A 27,617-nucleotide genomic window follows, 5' to 3' on the forward strand; every position below is an offset into this window, starting at 1 on the left:
GGTTTTGAGGTACGCTACTGCTGCGATCACTTTGACTGATGCGTCACAGAAGACACAAAGTTTTTGTGTTTTGACTTTCATGGATGGCACAGGAGCATACGGTCGTTTTACACGAAGGTCGGTCAAGGCTTCGAGAGACTTCCTCCACTCAGTCCACAGATCTGCTTTTTCTGCTGGAAGTGGGTCATCCCAATCAGATGTCTCTTGGGTGAAGTCCCTTAGCCTCATCTTGCCTTGGATGGTTAATAGAGCCACGAACCCCAATGGGTCGTACAAGCTATTCACAAAAGAAAGAACTCCTCTATGCGTGAAGGGTTTCTTGTCTTTGTTGATCTGAAAGGTGAAGGCATCCATCTTCAAATCCCAAAGCAATCCTAGGCTCCGCTGCATGGGAAGGGAGTCAATGCTTAGGTCTAAGTCCTTTAGATCGTTGGAATAGTCTTGAGAGGGAAAGGCTTCATCAATTCTCGGCTGTTGGTGGCAATTTTATGCAACCTCAGTTTAGACAGGGCAAGCATTTCTTGAGCACTTTTTAGGAGACTGATTGCAGCCTCAGTTGTTGGTGTGGACTTCAGGCAGTCACCAACATAGAAGTCTTTTTCTACGAAGGATCTGACATCTGACCCATACTTTTCTTCACCCTTTTTGGCGGAATTTCTGAGGCCGTAGATAGCGACTGCTGGGGAAGGACTGTTCCCGAAGATGTGTACCCTCATTCGGTACTCTGCAATGTCTTTATCGGGGTCGTTGTCGCGATACCAGAAGAACCTCAGATAGTTTCTGTGTTCCTCTTTGACGAGAAAACAGTGGAACATCTGTTGTATGTCAGCCATGAATGCCACTGAATCCTTGCGGAAACAGATTAGTACTTCTAGGAGTCTGTTGTTGAGGTCTGGGCCAGACAATAGGACATCATTCAACGAGACGTCTTCACATTTGGCGCTCGAGTCGAATACCACTCTTATCTGGCCTGGCTTTTTGGGATGGTACACACCGAAGGTAGGTAAGTACCAACACTCCTCGGAGTCTTGAAGTGCGGGTGCGACCTCCGTGTGGTTGTTCTGTAAGATCTTCTCCATGAAGGTAAAGAAGTGTTCTTTTGTCTCAGGTGACCTCTGAAGTTTGCGCTTGAGGGAGATGAAGCGTTTGTAGACCATTTCCCTGTTGTTTGGTAGGTGTCGTCTCCGAGGTCGAAATGGTAGTGGTGCGACCCAACTGTTTGATTTGTCTTTGACTATTTCCCGATCAATGGTGTCCAAGAACATCCTGTCTTCTATGGACATCGCTGTCTTGTTGTCTTCCTTTGTCCTGTGGAAGACTGCACACCCTATGTGGTTTTGTTCACCTTCACAAGCGTGGTCTTCGTTGGAAGGAACTGAGAAAGGGCAAGGTAGAGGGATGATGTACGGTAACTCCTTTACCAGCAGACTATTCTGACATGGCTGGAAGAGAGATGGGCGTCCATTTTCTAATGTGTTGGTAAGCATACTGTTGACTGAGGTCGGCTTGTGTTCTCCTCCTAGACAGACGTCTCCTATAATGACCCATCCAAGATCAAGCTTCTGTGCGTATGGAGCATTTTGGAAGCCGTTGATGTATTCTCTAGTCTTGTGAACTCGTTGTATATCTCTTCCCAAGAGTAACGCTATTGGGGCTTCTGGGTCCAACTCAGGTATCAGGTGAGCTATACGCTTCAGATGGGGGTGATGAGCAGCTACCTCCGGTGAAAGTATTTCAGACCTGTTGTCGGGAATCTGATTGCACTCCAATATGGTCGGTAATGATAGACAGATCTGGCCATCTACAGACTCCACTTTGTATCCGGTTGCTTTCCTCCCCGCCGTCTCGACAGTACCTGCGCATGTCTTCAAGGAGTAGGGAGAACCAGGGCCTACAATGCTGAAGTTGTTGAAGAAGATGGATGTGCCTAGAGACATGTTACTCTGGTCATCCAGGATTGCATATATCTTTATTGCTTTGTCCCTATGGCCTGCTGTGTAGACTCGGACAAGGCAGATTTTTGAACAGGATCTTCCTGCTAAGGGTCCTCCGCAGATCTCGGTACATTGAGAAGGGACTTCAGGGGAGTCCACGTCAGTATCAATCTGCTTGGCATTATGCTCCTCTGCTTGTGACAACACTCGTGGGGGTGGTCCAGGGTGTAAGGCTGTATTGTGATCCGTGCTGCTGCATTCTGCACATTTCATGCTAGCTTCACAATTCCTGGCGAGGTGTGATGTTGTAGCACAGCATTTGAAGCAGATGTTGTTTTCCTTGAGGAAACCTTTGCGATCCTCTAAAGACTTCTCCCTGAAGGCTCTGCATTTTAGTAGAGGATGTGGTTTCTTGTGTAGGGGACACTGCTTACTGACGTCTTGAGGTCTGTTCTCTTCTGGAGGTGGCTTACTAGCATGTTGAGAAGGTCCTGTGGAAACATTGTTAGTTTTATGCACTGCCACGGGTGTCCTACTGAGTTTGACACCGGGGCTAGTGGGACACGACAGGGTGAAGTCACAACTGGGGTCATTTCTGACTTAGCTTGTTGAACAACAAAACTTACAAATACAGTGAAAGGAGGAAAAGGCACATTATGAATTTGCTTGTACCGTGAACCACATGTCACCCACTTTTCTTGTAGGTTGTAAGGAAGTTTCTGCACTATCGGATTGACTCCCCTGGCAGTGTCCAGGGAAGCCAATCCAGGCAAATTTCCTTCCTCCTGGGCAACCTGTAACTCTATCAACAAATCACTCAGTTCTCTAAGTTTTTCATAACCTTTAGGCCCTATCTTAGGAAAACCATCAATTCTTTGGTATAAAGCATTTTCAATGGCTTCTATGGACCCATAGCATTCATCAAGTCTTTCCCAAACTTTACGTAGGCCTGTGGCTGGATGCTTTATATTAATGTCTCTTAGTCGTTTGGCGTGCTCAGCTGACTCATTCCCAAGCCACTTTACTAGGAGATCTAACTCCTTGCTACAAGAAAGGCCCAGACCCTGATTGGTGTTCTGGAATGAGGCTCGCCATGACCTATAGTTCTCAGCTTTGTCGGTAAACTTTACAAGTCCCTTGGCAACCAGTTCTCGGCGAGCAAAGAACTTTGCAAAGTCCATGGTACCTTGGTCGGTGCTGGTGCGAGCTGGTGTGTTATAGTCATGTCTAATGTGTGGTGTATCACCATACCTTTTAGGAGCTTCAGTCTCAGGGTAGTCTGTATAATACCGTTCTGAAGCAAAGGGTGTCCTTCTAATTCGGGATAGAGGTGATACCTTCTGTTCTGTAGAACTTTAGTTGTAGTCGACGTCGAACTGCTGCATACTTTCTTGCTTACAGTACTGCAGTTCGGGATGGAGTCTCTGGTAGTCGATATAGGCTGATCGATGTCGTGGATCAGGGTTGTCGTCCGTTCCGGGATGCTGGTGGACATACTCTGAGACGCGTTGGGTTGGATCCTGTTGCTCTACGTCTGGTCCAAGTACGTTGCTGCGATCCTTGGATTCAGAATACTCCGCGGCTTCCAGGAACTCTACTTTGGCATTGCCGCTGCTGCCTCCTTTTCTGCAACACGTTTGTCCAGAGAGACCTGCAGGCGTGCTTTTTCAGCTTCTTGTTCAGCTAGCAAGCGTGTTCTTTCTGCTTGCAGGCGTGCACTTTCTGCTTCTTGCTCATCTAGTAAGCGTGTTCTTTCTGCTTGCAGGCGTGCACTTTCTGCATCTTGGTCTGCTTGTTTTAGCTTTAGTTGCATCTCTTGTGCAGCAAAGGTGTATTTTACTTTTGCAGCCTCAGCTTCTGCACGAGCGAGAGCAGCGCACTCTTTCACTGAAGACTTGTTAGAGCAGCTTTCTCGGGACCTTGTCCTGACTGGGGGTGCTCGGGACGCAGACATTGTGCACTCGGCTGTGGATTGATGATAACTAGGGCCGGAAAGCTGAGTCTATACGTGAATGGGTTTCCGCGTGGCGGGAAAGGTGTTTTGTTTGCTGGGGAGGACTGCGGTCTTGATCCCTGCGGCTGTATGGTGGCTGCTGTCATACCTGTATGCGGTGCAGTGTGGGTGATAGCGGTCCCATGCAGTCTATTCAACTACTGCCTGTAGTCAGTGTCCGTTTTTACTATTCTGCCTTCTTTCATGTAACGCTGTGAATCTCCGGCATACAGCTAAACCCTCATTCACATTTCAAATAAACAGACTGAATTCAGTAGCCTTGATTTATTGGCTGGTAATGTGAACTTGATTGCAGTATACGTGGAATATACAGTGAATATAGGAATATCCAAGATGCAGTTGAATACGGTATATCCAAGATGCAGTTGAATACAGTATACGGAATATGGAATACGGGTAAAAACTATAACAAGAAAATGATTACAGTCAGTACAGTGTTAATACAGAGTTAACATAGCATAACAGTACATGAGATACAGTTCTTATGAGAATGTAGGTGAAAGGTCACTGCATCTGCAATACATAGAAATTCTTATCTATACAAACAAGGCAAGGACTAAGATGTAGGATTGCAATGTACAATGCATTTACTACAGTCTTCCATCTAAGATTCTATCACTAACACATGTAATTTGCTTTGCTCACCGGATTACACTAGGCAGGGGTGAATTTACAGAGAGGTGAATCAGCAGGTCCTTTCCTAACAAATCCAAGGAGAAAATGGCTGCAGGCTTCTTCTCAGCTCAGGGAGGCATTCCTTACCCAGAATACATTTACCTTAAAGGGAAACTCAGCAATTCAAAAGAATAACAACGACCTCTAGGGGTTGTAACAGAAATTGCCATATATGGCAGACCAGGCGGCGTAGCTCTCCCTACATCTGAATGTAAAATACCTCGCAGTCTAAGAAACATTATATCCTATATCACTTATCTCTGAATAGTAAATATTGTATAGTGCCATACATGACACTACAACATAGAAAAAAACACCTATACTGTGCAGAGGTAGAAAACTGCCATTTAGTGGCAAATAGGGGGCAGCTTATAAGTATTGGGGGCGCTACCTCACGGAGGCATATAATATAGGGGACTCTGGCACTGAAGTGATAAGATTTTGGTCCCTGTCACTGATCTATGATGCCTTCAGGATTATGGGTATTCAGTATAAAATGCAGGTATCTTATGTTCAAGATAATAGGAGTGTGTTCAAAAGCATTAGTTAAGCCCAAAATCTTTATAATAGTTTTTATTTCTGTGCATTGGGAACATTACACACTGTTTTCTAAATAAAATTATGCAGAGAATGTATATAATGTTTAACTACTTTACAAAAAATATCAAAAAATGAACATTGGGCTGTTCAGAAAAATAGCCGTGTCTGCATTTGTCTTTACATACTCAAAAGCTGTCTTCTTTTTATTTTGCATTCCTGTGAATCACGAACCTAATATTTAGTTGTATAACCACAGTTTTTTAGAACTGCTTCACATCTACGTTGCATAGAGTCACCAACTTCTGGCCCCTGTCACCTGTTATTCCAGCCAAGGATGCTTTGACTACATCCCACAATTTATTTGCATTTGTTGGCTTTGCCTCAGAAACAGCATTTTTGATGTCACCCAACAAGTGTTCTATCGGATTAAGGTCCGGGGATTGGGCTGGCCACTCCATAACCTCAATTTTGTTGGCTTCGAAGCAAGATTTTGTTTATTAGTGTGTTTAGGGTCATTGTCTTGTTGAAATATCCATTTCAAGGGCATGTCCTCTTCAGTGTAAGGCAACATAACCTCGTCAAATATTTTGATATATGAAAACTGGTCCATGATCCCTGGTATGCGGTAAATACACCCGGCACCATACTAAGAGAAACATGCCCATATCATGATGGTTGCACCACCATGCTTCACTGTCTTCAGAGTGTCCTGTGGCTTGACTTGAGAGTTTGGGGTCGTTTTGAGAACTGTCTTGGACCCAATTTTACTTTCATCAGTCCACAAAATATTTCTCCATTTCTCTTTAGGCCGTTGATGTGTTCTTTGGCAAATTGTATCCGCTCCAGTATGTCTTTATTTTACCGTGGGACTTTGCGGGGACTTCTTGCTAATAGATTAACCTCACACAGGCATCTTCTAACTGTCACAGCACTCACAGGTAACTTGAGACGTCTTTGAACATCCTGGAGCTGATCACTGGCTGGGCCTTTGCCATTCTGGCTATTCTTCCATCCATATGAATGGTCGTCTTCCGTTTTCTTCCATGTCTCTGTTTTACTTTCCATTTTAAAGCATTGGAGATCATTTTAGCTGAACAGTCAATCATTGTCTGCACTTCTTTATAACTTTTACCCTCTCTAATCAACTTTTAATCTCTCTAATCAAAGTACGCTGTTCTTCTGAACAATCTCTTGAACGACCCTTATTTCTCAGGCTTTCAAGGAGAAATGCATGTACAACATGTGTTGGATTCACCCTTCAATAAGGGCCACCTGATTCACACCGGTTTCTTCACAGAATGATTGACCTCACTCATTTATCTCCGCACTTCAATTATTTTGAACACCCCCTTTCAATTAATTATTCAAATACACAGACTCAAAAACCTGCAGATATGAGTTGAGTCTGGGGGTTTTCTAAGAATCTACTCCACCAACTGGTAAATTGTTTGACAAGTGGTGATATAATTTATACCAAAAACAGTGAATAATCTGGTTAGTCATATTGGAATGCTATTACTTTGAACACTACTGTATACAGATACTTTCTAAAATTGAGATTCCAAATTTGGAGAAAAATGGAGGCTGGTAATTGGTAGGTTTTAAAAGGACTCTGTCAGTAGGATCAACACTCAAAAGCTCACGGGCACACAGGTCAGAGGACGTTAAAATATCTGCGACTCAATGTCTTATTCTCAAGAAATTCATGTTTTTTCTTAATACATAGATGAGTTGTTAAGATATATGGGGCAAACATAAATCTCCCTGAGAATCAGCCTCCAAAGCTTATTTTAAATTAAATGGGGCTTTACCAGAGGGAGACATGTTATGACTAACAGTCTGTTCTCCTGATCTACATGACTCACACTGATAACACCCCTGGAGGCAGATTCTCAGGGAGATACACGCCCGGCCCATAGATCTTAATTGGAATCTGTCAGCAGGTTTTGCTACCTCGTCTGAAAGCAGCATGATGTAGGCAAAGAGATCCTGTATCCAACCATGTATCACTTAGAGTACTAAGTGCAGCCCACACCTGAGAGTGCTGTCCCGCCCACACCAGGCTCTTAATAGAGCTTGTACACTGACAGAGACTGCTTTGTGTGTGACATTGTAGTCTGAGCAATGAGAAGTCCTGCTGCTTAAACAAACATAGCAAATGAACAACAGATCAAAGCTTGATAAGACAAGCATCCCTGAATTGTGTTAACCCTTAAGCCTGCTTTACATGTTGCAATGTATCTTACAATGTGTCGGCGGGGTCACGTCATAAGTGACGCACATCCGGCATCGTAAGGTACATTGCAGTGTGTGACAGGTACGTGCGATTGCGATTGAACGGTAAACCGTTCATCGCACGCACGTCGTTCATTTTTCTAGAATTGAACGTCAGATTGTTCATTGTACCCGGGGTAGCACACATCGCAGTGTGTGACACCCCGGGAACAATGAACAGATCTTACCTGTGTCCTGCGGCTCCCGGCCAGCAATGCGGAAGGAAGGAGGTGGGCGGGATGTTTACGTCCCGTTCATCTCTGCCGCTCTGCTTCTATTGGCCGGCTGTCGCGTGCTGTCACTGTGACGCTGAACGTCCCTCCCACTCCAGGAAGTGGACGTTCGCCGCCCACAGCGATGTCGTATGGACTAGTAAGTACGGGTTGTGGAGACACGGGGCTCAGTGGGTGCTCTCGTCCACTAAAACCCGCCGCCTTTAGAAAGACAGCGTGGCTCAGGGCTTATCCCAACTGAACGCCGGCCTCCTTAACCGTGGGCGTAACACTACTCAGACAACACAGGGTGAGGGAACCACAATAATTAGACTTTATTGGATCCCCAAACAATTAACGGCACATAACTCATAACCAGCAAAACACACAAATGTAACAGGCAACAGAGTCTCACCCTTCCGCTGGCTCACCAGGGATTTAGAATGTCCATGCCTCAGAGCTTCCAGGGCCGCTTACTCCAGTCCAGCAGCACCCCGGTTTTGGCGGGCACCCACCGAGAAAAGAATAATGCCAGATTCAGAAAGCTGGCTGAGGTCTGCAAAGTCTGTAACAGGTGACTGAACTGTCCCAACCTGAGTGTCCTCCTTAGGTAGTTCTGGTATGATGATACAATCCTGGCAGCCGGGGTCGAAATCCCTAGGCTGTGGATATGGTCTCCAACCGGAACCGGAGCCCCTAGATTGAAGCCATAAGATATCCTGATCCTCTAGTCAGCTCCAAAAAGCTTAGACTGGATCCATCAGCATCCAACAACCTTCATCAACCCTGGTGGCTTAAAGAAGTCCCTTTTATAGCCATAACCTTCCCTTAGGATACACTGCGTCCTCATCGATTGGTTGGACAAGATTGCTTCTCCCATTGGATGAATTTCAAGCTGCATGGATAATGTTCATTTAAATGATGTGCATAGAAAGACTCAGTATATCTACATGGAGTCAGCAAGTCACCGACTAGACAATGGCTACTAAGGTAATTACATTATCAATACACAACTACAATACAATGATTACTGGAAAAGTCTGGAGAGCAATAGCTAAGCAAACATGACTTAGCACACATAAGAACAATAGTCTGGCTGAATGTTAAGAAACTTTAACCCATGGGAGTCCATGTCATCACACATGTGACGGGGGTTAATCGTTTATGCAGCACATTCAACAAATTGAACGTGCCGCACATACGATGGGGGTGGTTACGATAGCATACGATATCGTATGCTGGATCGTAAGGCTTTACAGCATGCTGTCTTTAGCTTACATAGCAAAAACCTGCTGACAGACTCACTTTAACAGCTTATTTATATATTAGGAAAAATATGGCTATTTCTGGAATAAGGCATCTGATCACTGCTATTAAGGTATTGTTTTATATAGCTTTCTTTTTTTTTCCAATTTAAGATTTTATTGATTTTCAAAGGAATTACAATATTAGAACATACATCCATGCTGTACCAAATGATACAAAGTAGAAATAGTACATGGATAAACATTTAAGACCTTAGATGATAATAGAACAAGAAGAAGAGATTAAGTTGAGTGATAGTCACAGAATCCAAAGAAGGAGAGGTATTTCAGAGGATTGTTTTATATAGCTTTCTATTACCTACACTACTTGCCCATAAAGATGACAGATGCCCTTTACAGTAAAAATACAAAAAGATACTAAATGGTTCTTTTTTTCTTTTTTTCAGTAGTAATATGTATTCATCATAGTGCAAAGTTACTATTGTGCAAAAATAGAACAAAGATAGCACATTATATTACCTTGATTCCTTTAGAAAGAATCCTTTTTAATACTGTATTTCTTTACAAGAATGGTACACATTGTACTGTATGAGGCTTGGTACAGATGTAAGTAATAGAGGGCTTCTATGTAGACTATGAAATGTGTGTTAAATATGTGCACTTTTTATAAAGATTCATGTGTACTTGGAGTAGATGTATATACAGTATGTCTAATTTACATACTGTGACCGGACACACGACTTACATAGCACCCCTAAAAGGCTGGAGCAATAGATTAAAGCATGACTCCAGTACGGGGGCGTGGGTTCAGCGCTGGAGTGGTGCTTTAAATCTAAGTCCCCTGTCCCTGGTATTATACAATTCTTTTTACCTTTTCAGAATTGCTCTGGTCCCACAGTGTCATCTTGTGCCCATGACTTCTGACTGGCCGGAAATCAGAAGTTACGTCACAAGCTCTCAATGGAAGTCTATGAGAGCCAGAACGAGGCTGTCATAGAGTTGTAATACGTTGTGACCTTTGACACGCTCCGTAAAATAGTATAGCTAGTGTCAGGTCACAAATAACCATAGCCTGACAGGAGCTGTGATGATAACAGATGAAGATAGAAACAGGTGAGTATAAAGGTGGCTTTACACACTGCAACATCGCAAACGACATCACTGTAACGTCACCGGTTTCGTGACATAATAGCGACCTCCCCAGCGACATTGCAGTGTGTGAAACACATCAGCGACCTGGCCCCTGCTGTGAAGTTGCTGATCGCTACAAATCGTTCAGAACCATTCTTTGGTCCTTTGTTTCCCGCTGTGCAGCATGATCGCTAGAAAGTCTCAGTGTGTAAAGGGGACTTTACAGTGACTTTGTTAGCGACTTCCCTTTCAAAAAGCTGCTTTACAACGTCCGCAATGACTAGCTAGGTCGTTCTGCAGATCCGTATCGCTGTTGCGTCGTTGGCCAGGTTTGCCTGTTTGACAGCTCACCAGCGACTCACCAGAGACTTTGTAGCGATCCCGGCCAGGTTGGGATCGCTGGTGGGATCGCTGAAAGTCTCAGTGTGTAAAGGGGCCTTAAGACATCATGCAGGAGACTTAAAGGGAACCAATCACCAGGATTTTTGTATATACAGTTAGGTCCAGAAATATTTGGACAGTGACACAAGTTTTGTTATTTTAGCTGTTTACAAAAACATGTTCAGAAATACAATTATATATATATATATAATATGGGCTGAAAGTGCACACTCCCAGCTGCAATATGAGAGTTTTCACATCCAAATCGGAGAAAGGGTTTAGGAATCATAGCTCTGTAATGCATAGCCTCCTCTTTTTCAAGGGACCAAAAGTAATTGGACAAGGGACTCTAAGGGCTGCAATTAACTTTGAAGGCATCTCCCTCGTTAACCTGTAATCAATGAAGTAGTTAAAAGGTCTGGGGTTGATTACAGGTGTGTGGTTTTGCATTTGGAAGTTGTTGCTGTGACCAGACAACATGCGGTCTAAGGAACTCTCAATTGAGGTGAAGCAGAACATCCTGAGGCTGAAAAAAAAGAAAAAATCCATCAGAGAGATAGCAGACATACTTGGAGTAGCAAAATCAACAGTCGGGTACATTCTGAGAAAAAAGGAATTGACTGGTGAGCTTGGGAACTCAAAAAGGCCTGGGCGTCCACGGATGACAACAGTGGTGGATGATCGCCGCATACTTTCTTTGGTGAAGAAGAACCCGTTCACAACATCAACCGAAGTCCAGAACACTCTCAGTGAAATAGGTGTATCTGTCTCTAAGTCAACAGTAAAGAGAAGACTCCATGAAAGTAAATACAAAGGGTTCACATCTAGATGCAAACCATTCATCAATTCCAAAAATAGACAGGCCAGAGTTACATTTGCTGAAAAACACCTCATGAAGCCAGCTCAGTTCTGGAAAAGTATTCTATGGACAGATGAGACAGATCAACCTGTACCAGAATGATGGGAAGAAAAAAGTTTGGAGAAGAAAGGGAACGGCACATGATCCAAGGCACACCACATCCTTTGTAAAACATGGTGGAGGCAACGTGATGGCATGGGCATGCATGGCTTTCAATGGCACTGGGTCACTTGTGTTTATTGATGACATAACAGCAGACAACAGTAGCCGGATGAATTCTGAAGTGTACCGGGATATACTTTCAGCCCAGATTCAGCCAAATGCCACAAAGTTGATCGGACGGCGCTTCATAGTACAGATGGACAATGACCCCAAGCATACAGCCAAAGCTACCCAGGAGTTCATGAGTGCAAAAAAGGGGAACATTCTGCAATGGCCAAGTCAATCACCAGATCTTAACCCAATTGAGCATGCATTTCACTTGCTCAAATCCAGACTTAAGACGGAAAGACCCACAAACAAGCAAGACCTGAAGGCTGCGGCTGTAAAGGCCTGGCAAAGCATTAAGAAGGAGGAAACCCAGCGTTTGGTGATGTCCATGGGTTCCAGACTTAAGGCAGTGATTGCCTCCAAAGGATTCGCAACAAAATATTGAAAATAAAAATATTTTGTTTGGGTTTGGTTTATTTGTCCAATTACTTTTGACCTCCTAAAATGTGGAGTGTTTGTAAAGAAATGTGTACAATTTCTACAATTTCTATCAGATATTTTTGTTCAAACCTTCAAATTAAACGTTACAATCTGCACTTGAATTCTGTTGTAGAGGTTTCATTTCAAATCCAATGTGGTGGCATGCAGAGCCCAACTCGCGAAAATTGTGTCACTGTCCAAATATTTCTGGACCTAACTGTAGCCTATAGAACCAGTGCTATACTGGCACTATCATGCTGATTCTATACATACCTTTAGTGGTCAGCTCAGATGTTTAGGTTTTGAAATCCAAGAAAGTGAAGTTTATGAAATCACCAGCTTCTTGAGTGACAGCAGCTGAGGATCAGATAATATCTGGGGGGTATTCATAGTTATCCCCTCCATCTGTTAGAATTATCATAAGCATTATACAGTCGACCTAGCAGGACCTGTGTGTATTTGGCTCCATCCATATTCCCATCAATTTTAACTATCTTCCCTGTCCCTGCTGAAGAAAAGCAGGCCCAAACCATGATGCTGCCACCACCATGTTTGACAGTGGGGATAGTGTGTTCAGGGTGATGAGCTGTGTTGCTTTTACACCAAACATATCGTTTGGCATTGTTTCCTCTGACCAGAGCACCTTCTTCCACATGTTTGGTGTGTCTCCCTGGTGGCTTGTGGAAAACTTTAAACAACACTTTTTATGGATATCTTTAAGAAATGGCTTTCTTCTTGCCACTCTTCCATAAAGGCCAGATTTGTGCAGTGTACGACTGATTGTTGTCCTATGGACAGACTCCCCCACCTCAGCTGTAGATCTCTGCAGTTCATCCAGAATGATCATGGGCCTCTTGGCTGCATCTCTGATCAGTCTTCTCCTTGTTTGAGATGAAAGTTTAGAGGGATGGCCAGGTCTTGGTAGATTTGCAGTGGTATGATGCTCGTTCCATTTCAATATGATCGCTTGCACAGTGCTCCATGGGATGTTTAAAGTTTTGGAAGTCTTTTTGTATCCAAATCCGTCTTTAAACATTTTCACAACAGTATCACGGACCTGCCTGTTGTGTTCCTTGGTCTTCATGATGCTCTAAACAGAACACTGAGTATATCACAGAGCAGGTGCATTTATACGGAGACTTGATTACACACAGGTGGCTTATATTTATCATTATCAGTCATTTAGGACAACATTGGATCATTCAGAGATTCTCAATGAACTCCTGGAGTGAGTTTGCTGCACTGAAAGTAAAGGGGACGAATAATATTGCACGCCCCAATTTTCAGTTTTTTTATTTTTTACAAAAGTTTAAAATAAGCAATACATTTTGTTCTACTTCACAATTGTGTCCCACTTGTTAATTCTTTACCAAAAAAATTAAAATGTTTTATCTTTATGTTTGAAGCCTGAAATGTGGGAAAAGGTTGAAAAGTTCAAGGGGGCCGAATACTTTCGCAAGGCACTGTGTATATAATATGTATATAACAACACATCCCCTATCTGCTGTAAATGATTTCCATGTCGATATACCATCCAGTCAGCTCGACATCTGTAACGAGTTTTATTATGTTCTCTCGGAGTTTCCGTAGGTTTCCTTTTGATACTCCGGTTTCCTCCCACACTCCAGAAACATTGCAAAGGAATTTAGATTTTGAGCCCCAAAGGGGACACTGATGACAATCTCTGTAAGAAGCTCTGGAATATGATGAAGCAATATAAGCAATGCATAATAATAAATAAATAACAATGAGCGCTTTACTCATTCATGGCTTATAGCACCATGTTGATGTTCAGGAACGATTGTTGGCCAGTGTGAATGATTCTGTCCAGGGATACAGCCTGCTCTTTTTATTATAAACCAAATAAAATGATAAAACTTTTCATCCAGAAGTCATTGTACAAGTTAATTTAGGCCAATAACAAACTATCTTAAAGAGAGTCCCATACAATCTGGAGCAATATCAATAAAGGAAAGATGACGATAGGGACCTTCTGCTACTAGTGAGCTGGACATCATCAGCACTTAGACCATGCTGTCCGCAAATCTAATTGTTATGGGCAATGCAGAAAACCCTAGTTTAAGCAGAAGGAAATGACTGCCTATATCAACAAATAAATAGTCAAGCAACAGAAGGCATTTATTTATCATGTGGCTCCAAGTGCACAAATGGTATGTTCTGCTACACCCAAAGGAAGGTATGAGGCAGAGAGGACAGAGAAATGCAAGAGGACCATCTGTGCCTCCATTGTTACAGATTGCCATCCACAGCTTGCAGAGCACTTCTGTCTCCCTCAACCTGGTAGTGCAAAGTGTCATCATACATCACCACACATGACAGAAACCGCTCGAGTACGATGCAAACATTTCTGAGCCGTGTCTATTTGTTTTCTATGTACATTTTTTATACTGCAATTACATCCTCTAATATTCAGAATGAATATCTGAAGCTGTGGATTGTATATATTAGAATTATTTTTTTTATTAATACTTCTTACTTTTTATTTTTTTTTTACAGATGGTTATACAACAGATGACATAGAGTTCTATTGGAATGGTGGAGATAAAGCAATCACAGGGGTGGAAAAGATTGAGCTGCCTCAATTTTCAATAGTTGATTACAAAATGGTTTCAAAGAAAGTTGTCTTCTCCACTGGTAAGAATTCACCACATTGGAAGTACTACTGGGCTCTATTAAGTCCCTAATACATATGTGTTACATGGGAGTAGTTATAGTGGCAGCATCCGGAGGTTGAGTAAACCAACATTAGATGTGTTTCTTTCTGTAGAACAGAGGTCCTCAACCTTTCTGACCTTGGGAGCCACATCCAGTTTTATAAGATGGTTGCAAGCCATATTCAGCCCTGGGCGAGGTTCACGAGCCATATCCAGCTCATGCCCCACTCACAGTAGTGACACCCAGAGCCCCCATTACTGGTAAAATCACTTGAAAAGCTTTTCCACAGAAATCACACCGAGGCAGTATACCAACATCCAGGGATTCCCACCTTACCCCTATTCATATCTGCTCCTTTATGTAGGGCTACTCACAAAAGTCACCCTCTTGAGACCTCCTCTTCATAGCTGTTTGCTATTTCAAAGGTGTTTATACACCAAACTGGAATACAGCCATGAGCCACACATCACTGGCCCTAGAGCCACATGTGCTCCTGAGCCATAGGTTGGGGACCCCTGGTTTAGAAGAAGAACACAGAAGCACTTAACACAGATTGTTCGTCCTTCATCTGACAGAAGACCTGTTATATGGTGCTACTGTGCATCCTTTGCTGCTTTTGGGGGGGATGTAATTATTTACTTTGCGTTAAGGCTGCATAGATTCTGGCCGCTACTCTGATTTGTTATTATTATTTTCAGGTTCTTATCCTAGATTGTCATTGAGTTTTCGTCTTAAAAGAAACATCGGCTACTTCATTCTGCAGACATACATGCCTTCTACACTGATTACTATTCTGTCCTGGGTATCTTTCTGGATCAACTATGATGCATCAGCTGCAAGAGTTGCTTTAGGTAATTTTCTATGCATTTAAAATGAAGCAAGGTCATATTATTATCTTTATTATATATTTCTATAGGCAAAAAACAACACAAATGCGATAAAGACGACAGATGTGATGTGAAATTGTCACTTTATGTGGTATATTTGCATACAGCCTGGAATGTTGTCTTACAAATAATATATTCAGTTTCTCACTATTAGGCCGGAGTCACACTTACGAATGACTTGCATGAGTCTGGCATCGCATTACCCAACACAGTTGCACACTCTCCTGACAGGAGCTAGTTGACTGCATGTATTTCTATGCAGCTAAGACGCTCGTACCCGGAGAGTGTGCGGACATGCCAGGTGATGCGATGCGAGACTCGTGAGAGTCACTCTCAAGCAACTCCAGCCGTAAGGTAGCTATACACATTAGATTAATGTCAGCCCAACCTGTGATTGTGGCGAGACTAATGTTGAATAGTGATGCTCAAACTTTACCCTGAGATATTGGGAAATAGAATGATTGAGCTGTTGGATTCGAACATTTCCAATCGTTATGTTCATAGTGGAGATACACAGTCACTAGAGGTTTCCAGATGTTATTCCATCTCCCATTCAAAAGACATCAACTCTCACTCAACTAAGAATGCATGTGTATGGGGAGTGGGAAGCAAGTCTAGAGAAGACCAACCAAAATGGTAGGTCTGCAAACCATGTCATATGAAGAATGGCTAAAAGAACTAGGAATGTTTAGTTTGAAAAAGAGAAGGCTGAGAGGAGACTTAATAGTGGTCAACAAATTTCTGAAAGGAAGTCACAGAGCAGAGGGAAACACCCTATTCTCATTAGCACAAGAAGTACAAGAAGCAGTGGGATGAAACTAAAAGGAAAGAGATTCAGATTAGACATTAGGAAAAACTTTCTGACAGTGAGTGCAGTCAGAGAGTGGAACAGGAGACCATGGGACGCAGTGAGCTCTCCATCCATAGAAATCTTCAAGCGGAAACTAGATAAACATATAGCTGGGATAATTTAAGAAAACCTGCACTCTCAGGGGGTTGGACTCAATGGCCCTTGAGGTCCCTTCCAACTCTACCATTCTGTGATCTAGAAAACAAGCCATATGTCTTGTGTCAGTGACAGGCTAAAATTTAATCCTTTAATAACAGGGAAGCCTTTGGCAAAGTTTGGGTTGCAAAGGAGATTCCTTGTCTTGTTTGACAGGTTCCCATCACGATTTTGGATCATTCTATCTACCGTGAGAAATAATTCAGAATACAACTTACCTAGTCTGTTGTGCATCACCCTTGACCAGACACAGTATTTGTTAATACCTTTAAAATAATAGCTGTCTACAAATATCTTAAAGTCTGTCACGATGTAGAGGGATCAGTTTTATTCTCATTTTCACAAGGAACAACTAGAACCAATGGTATGAAACTGATGGGGAGGAGACACAGATTAGATATTAGGAAAAAATTTTTAACAGTGAGGGTGATCAATGAGTGGAACTGGCTGCCACGAGAGGTGGTGAGTTCTCCTTCAGTGGAAGTCTTTAACCCCTTCATGACCTTGGACGGATCTATCCATCGAGGATCGTGTCCCGCTAAGCCCCGCCCCCTGCCGCGGGCAGGCGGCGTGGATCGGCACACATATCAGCTGTTTTCAGCCGCGTGTGCTATCACGTGACTATCGGTGGTTGCCATCATAGCACAGGGTCATGTGATGACGCCTGCAGCTACGAGGTTTCACTTTCGTTTTCCCTCGGCCGAGAGCAGAGGGAAAAACAAAGTGACTGAATCTGCTGTTTACAGCTGTATTGCTGTGATCAGCAGATAGATAATAGCGATCGGATTGCTGATCTCTATAGCCCCCTAGGGGGACTAGTAAAATAAAAAAAAAAGTAAAAAAAAAAAGTTTTAAAAAATAAAAAAAAAAAACTAAAAGTTCAAATCACCCCCCTCTCCCCCCATTGAAAATTAAAGGATTACAAAATAAATAAATATACACATATTTGGTATCGCCGCGTTCAAAAATGCCCCATCTATCAAAATATAAAATCAATTTATCTGATTGGTAAACGGCGTAGTGGCAAAAAAATTCCAAACGCCAAAATTACGTTTTTTTGGTCGCCGCAAGTTTTACGCAAAATGCAATAACAGGCGATCAAAACGTAGCATCTGCGCAAAAATGTTACCATTATAAACGTCAGCTTGAGACGCAAAAAATAAGCCATCACTGAGCCATAGATCCCAAAAAATAAGAACGCTACGTGTTTCGGAAAATGGCGCAAAACGTGCGCCACTTTTATTGGACAAACTTGTGAATTTTTTTAACCCCTTAGATACAAGTAACCTATTCATGTTTGGTGTCTACAAACTCGCACCGACCTGAGGCATCACATAGATACATCAGTTTTATCATATAGTGAACACGGTGAATAAAACATCCCAAAAACTATTGTGCGATCACACTTTTTTTGCAGTTTTTCCACACTTGGAATTTTTTTGCTGTTTTCCAGTACAATATATGGTAAAACCTATGGTTTCATTTAAAAGTACAACTCGTCCCGCAAAAAATAAGCCCTCATATGGCAAGATTGACGGAATAATAAAAAAGTTACGGCTCTCGGAAGAAAAGGAGCAAAAAACAAAAACGCAAAAACGGAAAGTGCCCGGTGGCTGAAGGGGTTAAAAAGAGGTTGGACGGACATCTGTCTGGGATGATTTAGTGAATCCCGCTTTGAGCAGGGGGTTGGACTAGATGACCCAGGAGGTCCCTTCCAACTCTAATATTCTATAATATTCTATAATCAAGTGCATTGATCAGGCTGGTAGGACTCCAAGCAAACTCAGCCATCATTTATTTCATAAAAGTGGAAACCAGCACGGCAAATTAGAAAATCTGATGTTTCGCGTCACATGAACTTTTCCTCCTACTTGTTTTCATCAGTAAGAGTCTTTGTAGTTAGAGTTTCCATAACTCGAAATGTATCAGTGAATGATTGTATCACTTTTCAATACATGTATGATAATTATATTTCATATTTAAATTTGCCAGTGATGGATTCCACCTTGATCAAAGAAATAACTGCACTTTGCATTTACTACTTATACATACAGCTAGTATAACCCTGTGAAATACCAATGATTGCGCTTATATCACTAGACATATGTGTTTTACAACGCCTTTGTTTTCCTTTCTGGAAAAATATAAATAAATTATGGCTGTCCCCCACAATGTTGATTTGAGTGTGCCAGGACACACCTAATGTACAAGGTTACTAGTAATTAATGCCTTGTAGTCAATCTATTAATTCATGTACTGGGGAGGAACAATAGAGAATAACTATGTTATAAGCAAAGAAAAAAATAGTTAAATGTAATAAAACAATAAATAAAACAAATAAGCTAGGAGAGTTTGCATGTCCACTTTAAATGTTTCACAAAGTTCCGATATAACACATATGAATTTACATATGCATGATAGCTGAGAGGAAAAAACATATTACAAATTTTGCAAATTTAGGAAAACACAGGGGGATAAAGGGCTTTAAATTAGTACATTACGTAGAGAAATATATGAATTTATTACACATTATAAAATTTGTCTTCTAGGAATAACCACTGTGCTGACAATGACAACTATCAGTACCCATCTCAGAGAGACCCTACCAAAGATCCCTTATGTCAAAGCTATCGACATCTATTTGATGGGATGTTTTGTATTTGTATTCTTGGCATTGCTGGAATACGCCTTTGTGAACTACATCTTCTTTGGAAAAGGCCCTCAACTCCAGAAGAAAGCAGCAGAGAAAGCAGAGAAAGCAACTAATGAAAAAAACAAACTGGAAATGAACAAAGTTCAGGTACTAGGAAACGTTTAAATTAATGTGGTTTGTGGTTCTCTATGAATAGGAGAGTAAGAATATGTGTACATACAGTATATACACTGAACAAAAATCTAAATGCAACACTTGTTCTTGCTCCCATTTTTCATGAGCTAAACTCAAAGACTGGGAATGTACAATATGATTTTGCCTGTTGGTGAACCAATGAAGTCTTACCATTGTTTGCTTCCCTCATCCTGTGTTGTCTGAGTAGTGTTCAGTCCATGTGGAAGGAGTGCAGGTGTTTAGTGGCATGAGCCTTGGTCTGTGCCAGATTCAACAGCTTGAATATCAGGCCACCAACACCCAGTCAGATTTGATCCATGAATAGGTCCATTGGTTTATAAACAGAGCCTGTGACTTGTCCAATCCACAGCACTGATATACATGAGGACACCTTGCATATACAGTACAGACTGATTGACTCCAAAAATGGGGCCCCATGCCTAGAGAACGTCTTCTAGCCCAGCCAGTTAAAGTCTGCCGAGATGAGCCATATGGGTCAAAAGAATGCTACCCCCACAATACATCAGCAGCGGAAGTGATCAGCATCTCATGAGAAAGAATTTTGAGGATCTGAAAAAAAGAATAGTTGCTCTACATAAAAATGTCCTAGGCTGTAAGAAGATTGCTTAGGCCAGAAACTGCAGCACGTTTGCCAATACCATACAGTGTTTTAAAAGACAGGTTCCACTCAGAACCGGCCACACCATGGTCGCCCAAAGAAGTTGAGTGTACATGTTCAGTGTCATATCCAGAGATTGCCTTCTCAAAATAGATGTATCAGGTCTGCCAGCATTGCTGCAGAGGTTAAAGGGGTGGGGGTCAGTCTGTTAGTGCTCAAACCATATGCCATACACTGCATGAAATTGGTCTACATGGCTGTCTTACCAGAAGGAAACTTCTTCTAAATATGATGCACTAGAAATCAAGAAATTGTGTGATTGTCTGTTCCCTTTTTTATTTTTATCATGGTATCCCAATAAGTTTATATGCAGATGTTCTATTATACAATTGTGTACTTATGTAAGAGTTTTTATCCTCCACTGCTAACAGTAAAAAAGCAGAAAATCCAAACACAGCAATGAAGCCAATGTTTTGCCTTTGAGAATCCTTTCACTTAGTTCTAGAGAACTACAGGTGCATCTCAATAAATTAGAATATCATTAAAAAGTTCATTTATTTCAGTTATTCAACACAAAAAAGGAAACGCATATATTATATAGAGTCATTACACACAGAGTGATCTATTTCAAGTGTTTATTTCTGTTAATGTTGATGATTATGGCTTACAGCCAATGAAAACCCAAAAGTCATTATCTCACAAAATTGGAATAATTACCACAAAACACCTGCAAAGGCTTCCTAAGCATATAAAATGGTCCCTAAGGGCCGCTTTACACACTACGACATCGCTCAAGTGATCTCGTTAGGGTCACGGAATTTGTGACGCACATCCGGCCGCTTTAGCGATGTTGTTGCGTGTGACACCTACGTGCGATCAAAAATTGTCGCAAACACGTGTAAAATCGCTAATCGTTGACATGCTCCCCTATTCCCAATTATCGTTGCTGCTGCAGGTACAATGTTGTCCGTCGTTCCTGGGGCAGCACACATCGCTATGTGTGACACCGCAGGAACGAGGAACATTTCCTTACCTGCGGCCACTGGCAATGAGGAAGGAAGGAGGTGGGCGGGATGTTATGTCCCGCTCATCTCCGCCCCTCCGCTTTTATTGGGCGGTCGCTTAGTGACGCCATTGTGACGCCGAACGAACCGCCCCCTTAGAAAGGAGACGGTTTGCCTGTCACAGCGACGTTGCTAAGCAGGTAAGTACGTGTGACGACTCCGATTTGCCCGTGACGCACAACGATGGGGGCGGGTATGCACGCTAGCGATATCGGTAACAATATCGAAGCGTGTAAAGTGGTCTTAAGTCTGGTTCAGTAAGCTATACAATCATGGGAAAGACTGCTGCCGACAGATGTCTAGAAGGCAGTCACTGACACACTTTCCCAAGCAGGGTAAGCCGCAAAAGATTATTGCTAAAGAAGCTGGCTGTTCACAGAGTGCTGTATCCAAGTATAATAATGGAAAGTTGAGTTGAAGGAAAAAGAGTGGCAGAAAAAGGTGTACAAGCAACCGGGATAACCGCAGCCTTGATAGGATTGTTAAGAAAAAGCCATTCAAAAATTTAGGGGAGATTCACAAGGAGTGGACTGCTGCTGGAGGCAATGTTTCAAGAGTCACCACACACAAATGTATCCAGTACATGAGCTACAACTGTTGCATTCCTTGTGTCAAGCCACTCATAACCAACGACAACGCCAGAAGCGTCTTACCTGGGCCAAGGAGAAAAAGAACTGGACTATTGCTCTGTGGTCCAAGGTGGTGTTTTCTGATGAAAGAAAATTTTGCATTTCATTTGGAAATCAAGGTCCCAGAATTTGGAGGAAGAGTGGAGAGGCCACAATCCAAGCTGCTTGAGGACTAGTGTGAAGTTTCCACCATCAGTGATGGATTGGGGAGCCATGTCATCTGTGGTGTAGGTCCACTGTGTTTTATCAAGACCAAAGTCAGCACAGTTGTCTACCAGGAAATTTTAGAGCACTTCATGCTTCCCTCTGCCAACAACATTTTTGCATCAAACGTACCAATACCTGGATTAATAACCACAGTAGCACTGTGCTTGATTGGCCAGCAAACTCGCCTGACCTAAACCCCCTTAGGCTAAGTTCACACACTGCGTTTTTTTGACGCTGCGTTTTTGTGCGTTTTTGGCCGCTAAAAACGCACAAAAACGCACCCGCGGCAAAAAAACGCATGCGTTTTTTCCGCGATTTTTTCGACACAGGTGCGTTTTTGTGCGTTTTTAGCGGCCAAAAACGCACAAAAACGCAGCGTCAAAAAGACGCAGTGTGTGAACCTAGCCAAACGCAGGAAAGAATTGACATGTCCATTTTTTTTTTAAGCTCAAAAACGCAGCTTAAAAAAACAGTTGAAAACTCATAGACTTTGCTGGGGAAGCAAAGTCATGCAGTTTTGAGCTCAAAAACGCACCCAAAAAACGCGCAAAAGCGCCGCGAAAAACACACTGTGCGCACATAGCCTTAGGCTGTGTGCACACTAGGCATTTTTTTGTGGCATCAAAAATGCTGCGTTTATGGCCGCTAAAAAATACACATAAACACATGCGTTTTTACCGCGATTTGGTGCGGTTTTGGATGCATTTTGCTGCGTTTTTATGTGTTTTTTTATCGGTGAACAATGCCATTAAAGATTGATGAAGAAAAAAAAAAAAAGATCTGATGTCATTTCCTTCATCAATCTGTTCTCCTTCATTCTCCACTAGTGTATGCAGGAAAGCAGACAGCAGCTGTAGAACTACAAGACTCAGTATGCTCCATCCAGTATTGTATGCTGGAGGGAGAGGCAGGGGGAGCAGAACTACAAGGCTCAGCATACTCAATCCACTAGTGTATGCAGGAGAGCTGACAGCAGCTGCAGAACTACAAGGCTTAGCATCCTCCATCCAGGACTGTATGCAGGAGTTTTTTGCTCAAAAACGTAAAAAAAACGACGTTGGCTTTGCCATATTTTTGTATGCCAGGTACAGCAGGCAGGTACGACTGCCCCAACCCCCAGCTGCTTATTTGTACTTGGCTGGGAACCAAAAATATAGGGAAGCCCTTTTTTTTTCAATTATTTTAATGAATTTCAGGAAATAATTAAAAAAAAAAAATGACGTCGCCCAATTTTTGTGTCCAGCCAGGTACAACTAGGCAGCTGGGGATTGGAATCTGCAGTGCAGGGTGCCCATGCTTTCTGGGAACCCCCGCTGTGAATTGCAGTCCGCAGCCACCCTAGAAAATGGCACTTTCATAGAAGCGCCATCTTCTGGCACTGTGTTCCAACTCTTCCAGCAGCCTTGATGCCGGGTGACTCACTGGGTAATAATGGGGTTAGGGCTAGCTGTGTATTATCAACTGGCCCTAAGCCCGAAATTCATGGTGTCACGCCAATATTAGACATGGCCACCATGAATTTTTAGTAAAGATATAAAAAAAAAATACACAGAGAAAAATATTTTTATTACAAATAAAACACAACACAATTAGTGACTCCATCTTTATTAAAATAAAGAACCCCCCTCCACAGTATCCTGGGTCAAGGGTCCCGCGCTGTGTAATCCAGATCCAATATCATCTGATCGGTTTGCTGGAAGGCAAAGCGATCAGATGATATGTCAGGTTCAAGGATGTGAATCACATGACACATCAGCTGATTGTATAAACGGCGTTTATATAATCAGCTGATGCATCAGTAGAAACAAAATAAATACACACGTCTGTGCAGGCTCCCGTCCCATCGCTGCAGGACCTGGCGGTAATCAGTGATGCGGTCACCTGACGGCATCAGCTGATAGTTTAAGTCGGCCGGGTGGTAAAAAGCCGGCCTTACCGCATCAGCTGATCACCGGCATGTCCTGCAGCGATCAGACGTGTCCCGGGAGTCTGCACACAGCCGGAGCAGGGGTGGTGGTACTGGGAAGAGGAGCTGGGAGCGGACATGTACCGGGAGTCTGCAGACAGGTGAGGATGAGATATTTTTTTTTCTTCACTGTTCATTTTTTATTTCGCAGCTGCTTCCACCTCCCGTCCGGACATGGCGCCGGACAGGAGAAGGAAGCAGTGGTGGCGGTACCTGGTGGATTCACGCTTCTGTGTTTACCAACAGAAGGAATCCTCTTCCTGTACACGTCACTGAACTACCCACCCCTTGCGTTTATAGCTGCATTTTTAGTCATAGAAACGCAGCTATATTTGCAATTTGCGTTTTTCATTGCGTTTTTGAACATCTCATTGAACTCAATGGGTCAAAAACGCAGGAATAATTGACATGCTGCGTTTTTGTAGGCACCACAAATATGCAGCTAAAAATAACGCTGTGTGCAGACAGCAAAAATTAAAAACTCATAGACTTTGCTGGTGAAGCAAAGTCGTGCAGTTTTCTGAACAAAAACGCACCCGAAAAATGCACAAAATGCCGCGAAAAAACGCCTAGTGCGTTTTTCACAGCGTTTTTGCTCGTTTTTCGGGTGCGTTTTTGGCCTCAAAACTGCATGACTCTGCTTCCCCAGCAAAGTCTATGAGTTTTCATTTTTGCTGTCCGCACACAACTTTTTTTTTAAGCTGCGTTTTTTAGCTAAGGCTATGTGCACACGCTGCGTTTTTGTGCGTTTTTGGCTGCGTTTTGCTGCGTTTTTGATCTCTGCGTTTTTTTTGCGTTTTTCCAATGCATTTCATAGGGGGAAAACGCAGAAAAGCGCAGGAAAGAATTGACATGTCCATTTTTTTTTTAAGCTCAAAAACGCAGCTTAAGGCCTCTGCCACACATCCGTGCCTCCGGCACGTGTTTGGCATTTTTTACACGTACCGGCGGCACGGAGACATGTACAGCAATGCTACCCTATGGTAGCAGGCACACACACGTAAAACCACACGGAACGTGTGTCCGTGTGCGTTTGTACGTGTGTGCGATTTTCAAAGCGCTGACATGTCAGTGTTTTCTCCGGCAGCACGGGTGTTACACGGCCCGCACCCGTACCACACGGGTGTAGTGTGGATGCGGTCCCGTGTGACACGCGCCGGAGTAAACACACATGTCAGGGAAAAAAATAAAAAACATTAACTCACCTTCTCCAGCCCTCCTGTCTCTGCCGCTGCTGCCTCTTGCTGCCGACCGCCGCTCATTAATCTCATAGAATATTCACTTCACTGCCTGGCAGCAGCAGCAGCGGGGAGACGGGAGGGCTGGAGCCCGAGGATCAGCACCACGGACAGCAGCGCGGACAGCAGGGAGGACCAGGTGAGTATAATAATAACTGATTCTACGTGTGCTATCGCGGATAGCACACGTAGAACACACGTGTCACGCACGTACCAGAGACACGTACTTACCTGCACGCAACACGCAGGGAAAATACGTGTCTCTCGGCACGTGCGTGAAATTCACGTGAGTGTGGCAGAGGCCTAAAAAAAAGTTGTGTGCGGACAGCAAAAATGAAAAGTCATAGACTTTGCTGGGGAAGCAAAGTCATGCAGTTTTGAGGCCAAAAAAGCACCCTAAAAACGCACTGTGTGTACATAGCCTTAAAAAAAAATGGACATATGTCAATTCTTTCCGGCGTTTTTCTGCGTTTTCCCCCCATGCAATGCATTGGAAAAACGCAAAAAACGCAGAGATCAAAAACGCAGCCAAAAACGCACAAAATCGCAGTAAAAACGCATGCGTTTTTGCCGCGGGTGCGTTTTTGTGCGTTTTTAGCGGCCAAAAACGCAGAAAAACGCAGTGTCAAAGAAACGCAGCATGGGCACATAGCCTTAAGGCCCAGTCACACACAACGACTTACCAGCGATCCCGAAAACGATGCAACCTGATAGGGATCGCTAGTAAGTCGCTGGGAGGTCACAGGTGAGATGTCACACAGTCAGACCTTACCAACGATGCAGAACAATACAGGTCGCAGTTGCGACCTGTATAGTGATCTCAGCAGTTACTGTGACCCTGTCACACAGTGTCAAACACAGCGATGTGTCCTGCCCAGCAGGACATTGCCTTTGATGAAAATGGCCTGGACCATTCAGCAACGACCAGAGATCTCAAAGCAGGGGCCTAATCGCTGGTAGGTGTCACACATAACAAGGTCGCTAACGGGATCGCTATTGCGTCACAGAAACCGTGACTCAGCTGCGATCTCGCTAGCGATCTCGTTATGTGTGACGGTACCTTTAGTATAACTACAAGTTCTGCTGTAACACACTCATTTATCAGTGGTTTGCTCAGGAGTTTACACTGCTATCACTATATTTACACAAAGATAACAGGGCACTTAAAGGGTAAGCTCACACAGTGCTATTTTCACGGCGTTTTTGCGTGTTTTTCGGGTGCGTTTTTGTTCAGAAAACGCTGTGACATTGCTTCCCCAGCAAAGTCTATGAGTTTTCATTTTTGCTGTCTGCACACAGCGTTTTTTTTAGCTGTGTTTTTGTGCTGCACACAAAAACGCAGCATGTCAATTATTTTTGCACTGCATTTTCCACCCATTGCGTTCAATGAGATGTTCAAAAATGCAATGAAAAATGCAAATTGCAAATATAGCTGCGTTTTAGTGCGTTTCTATGACCAAAAACGCAGCTATAAACGCAAGGGGTGGGTAGTAAAGTGACATGTACAGGAAGAGGATTCGTTCTGTCAGTAAACACAGAAGCGTGAATCCTCCCGTTACCGCCACTGCTGCGTCCACCTCTCATCCTGTGCATGTCAGGACGGCGCCATGGACGAGCGGGAGGTGGAAGCAGCTGTGAAATCAAAAGTGAACAGCAGGAAAAAAAATGTCATACTCACCTGTCTGCAAACTCCCGGTGCCATGTCCGCTCCCAGCTCTTCTCCCGGTACCACCGCTCCGGCTCTGTGCAGTGTCCCCAGGCACATCCGATGGCTGCAGGACCTGGCGATGGATCACCTGATGTGGTCACCTGACGCGTCAGCTGATCGTAAGCCTCACGGTGACGCCGGCGCCCGGCCGGCTTCACCTATCAGCTGATGCCGTTAGATGACTTCATCACTGATTACCGGCAGCTCCTGCAGCGATCGGATGGGATCAGACTCCACTCCAGGAGCGTCCGGTAATCAGCACATAAGGTTTTTTTTGGTTTTTTTTGCACTGATGCTTCAGCTGATTGTATAAATGGCATTTATACAATCAGCTGCTGTGTCATGTGATTCACATCCTTGATCCTGACACATCATCTGATCGCTATGCCTTCCAGCAAACCGATCAGATGATATTGGATCCGGATTGGACGGCGCAGGACCCTTGACCCAGGATTACTGCGGAGGGGGGTTCTTTATTTCAATAAAGATGGAGTCAGTAATTGTGTTGTGTTTTATTTCTAATAAAAATATTTTTCTGTGTGTTGTGTGTTTTTTATCTTTACTAGAAATTCATGGTGGCCATGTCTAATATTGGCGTGACACCATGAATTTCGGGCTTAGGGCTAGCTGATAATATACAGCTAGCCCTAACCCCATTATTACCCAGCGAGCCACCCGTCACCAGGGCAGCTGGAAGAGTTGCATACAGCGCCAGAAAATGGCACTTCTATGAAAGCGCCATTTTCTTGAAATTCATGAAATAATTAAAAAAAAAAAAGGGCTTCCCTATATTTTTGGTTCCCAGCCGGGTACAA

The 27,617-nt window shown here is 43.2% G+C and overlaps 1 protein-coding gene across 1 annotated transcript in view; it reads left to right on the plus strand.

Moving 5' to 3' along the window:
- GABRB1 (gamma-aminobutyric acid type A receptor subunit beta1) overlaps nt 1-27,617 on the plus strand; it is an 841,994-nt gene that overhangs the window by 795,248 nt on the left and 19,129 nt on the right. Inside the window, exons 6-8 of the mRNA XM_075347011.1 lie at nt 14,493-14,630; nt 15,350-15,502; nt 19,094-19,344. Coding sequence (XP_075203126.1) covers nt 14,493-14,630; nt 15,350-15,502; nt 19,094-19,344 — 542 coding nt within the window. The remainder of the gene's footprint in view (nt 1-14,492; nt 14,631-15,349; nt 15,503-19,093; nt 19,345-27,617) is intronic.

The sequence above is a fragment of the Anomaloglossus baeobatrachus genome, chromosome 1, assembly GCF_048569485.1.
Source record: "Anomaloglossus baeobatrachus isolate aAnoBae1 chromosome 1, aAnoBae1.hap1, whole genome shotgun sequence".
In the NCBI taxonomy this organism is placed as follows: Eukaryota; Metazoa; Chordata; class Amphibia; order Anura; family Aromobatidae; genus Anomaloglossus; species Anomaloglossus baeobatrachus.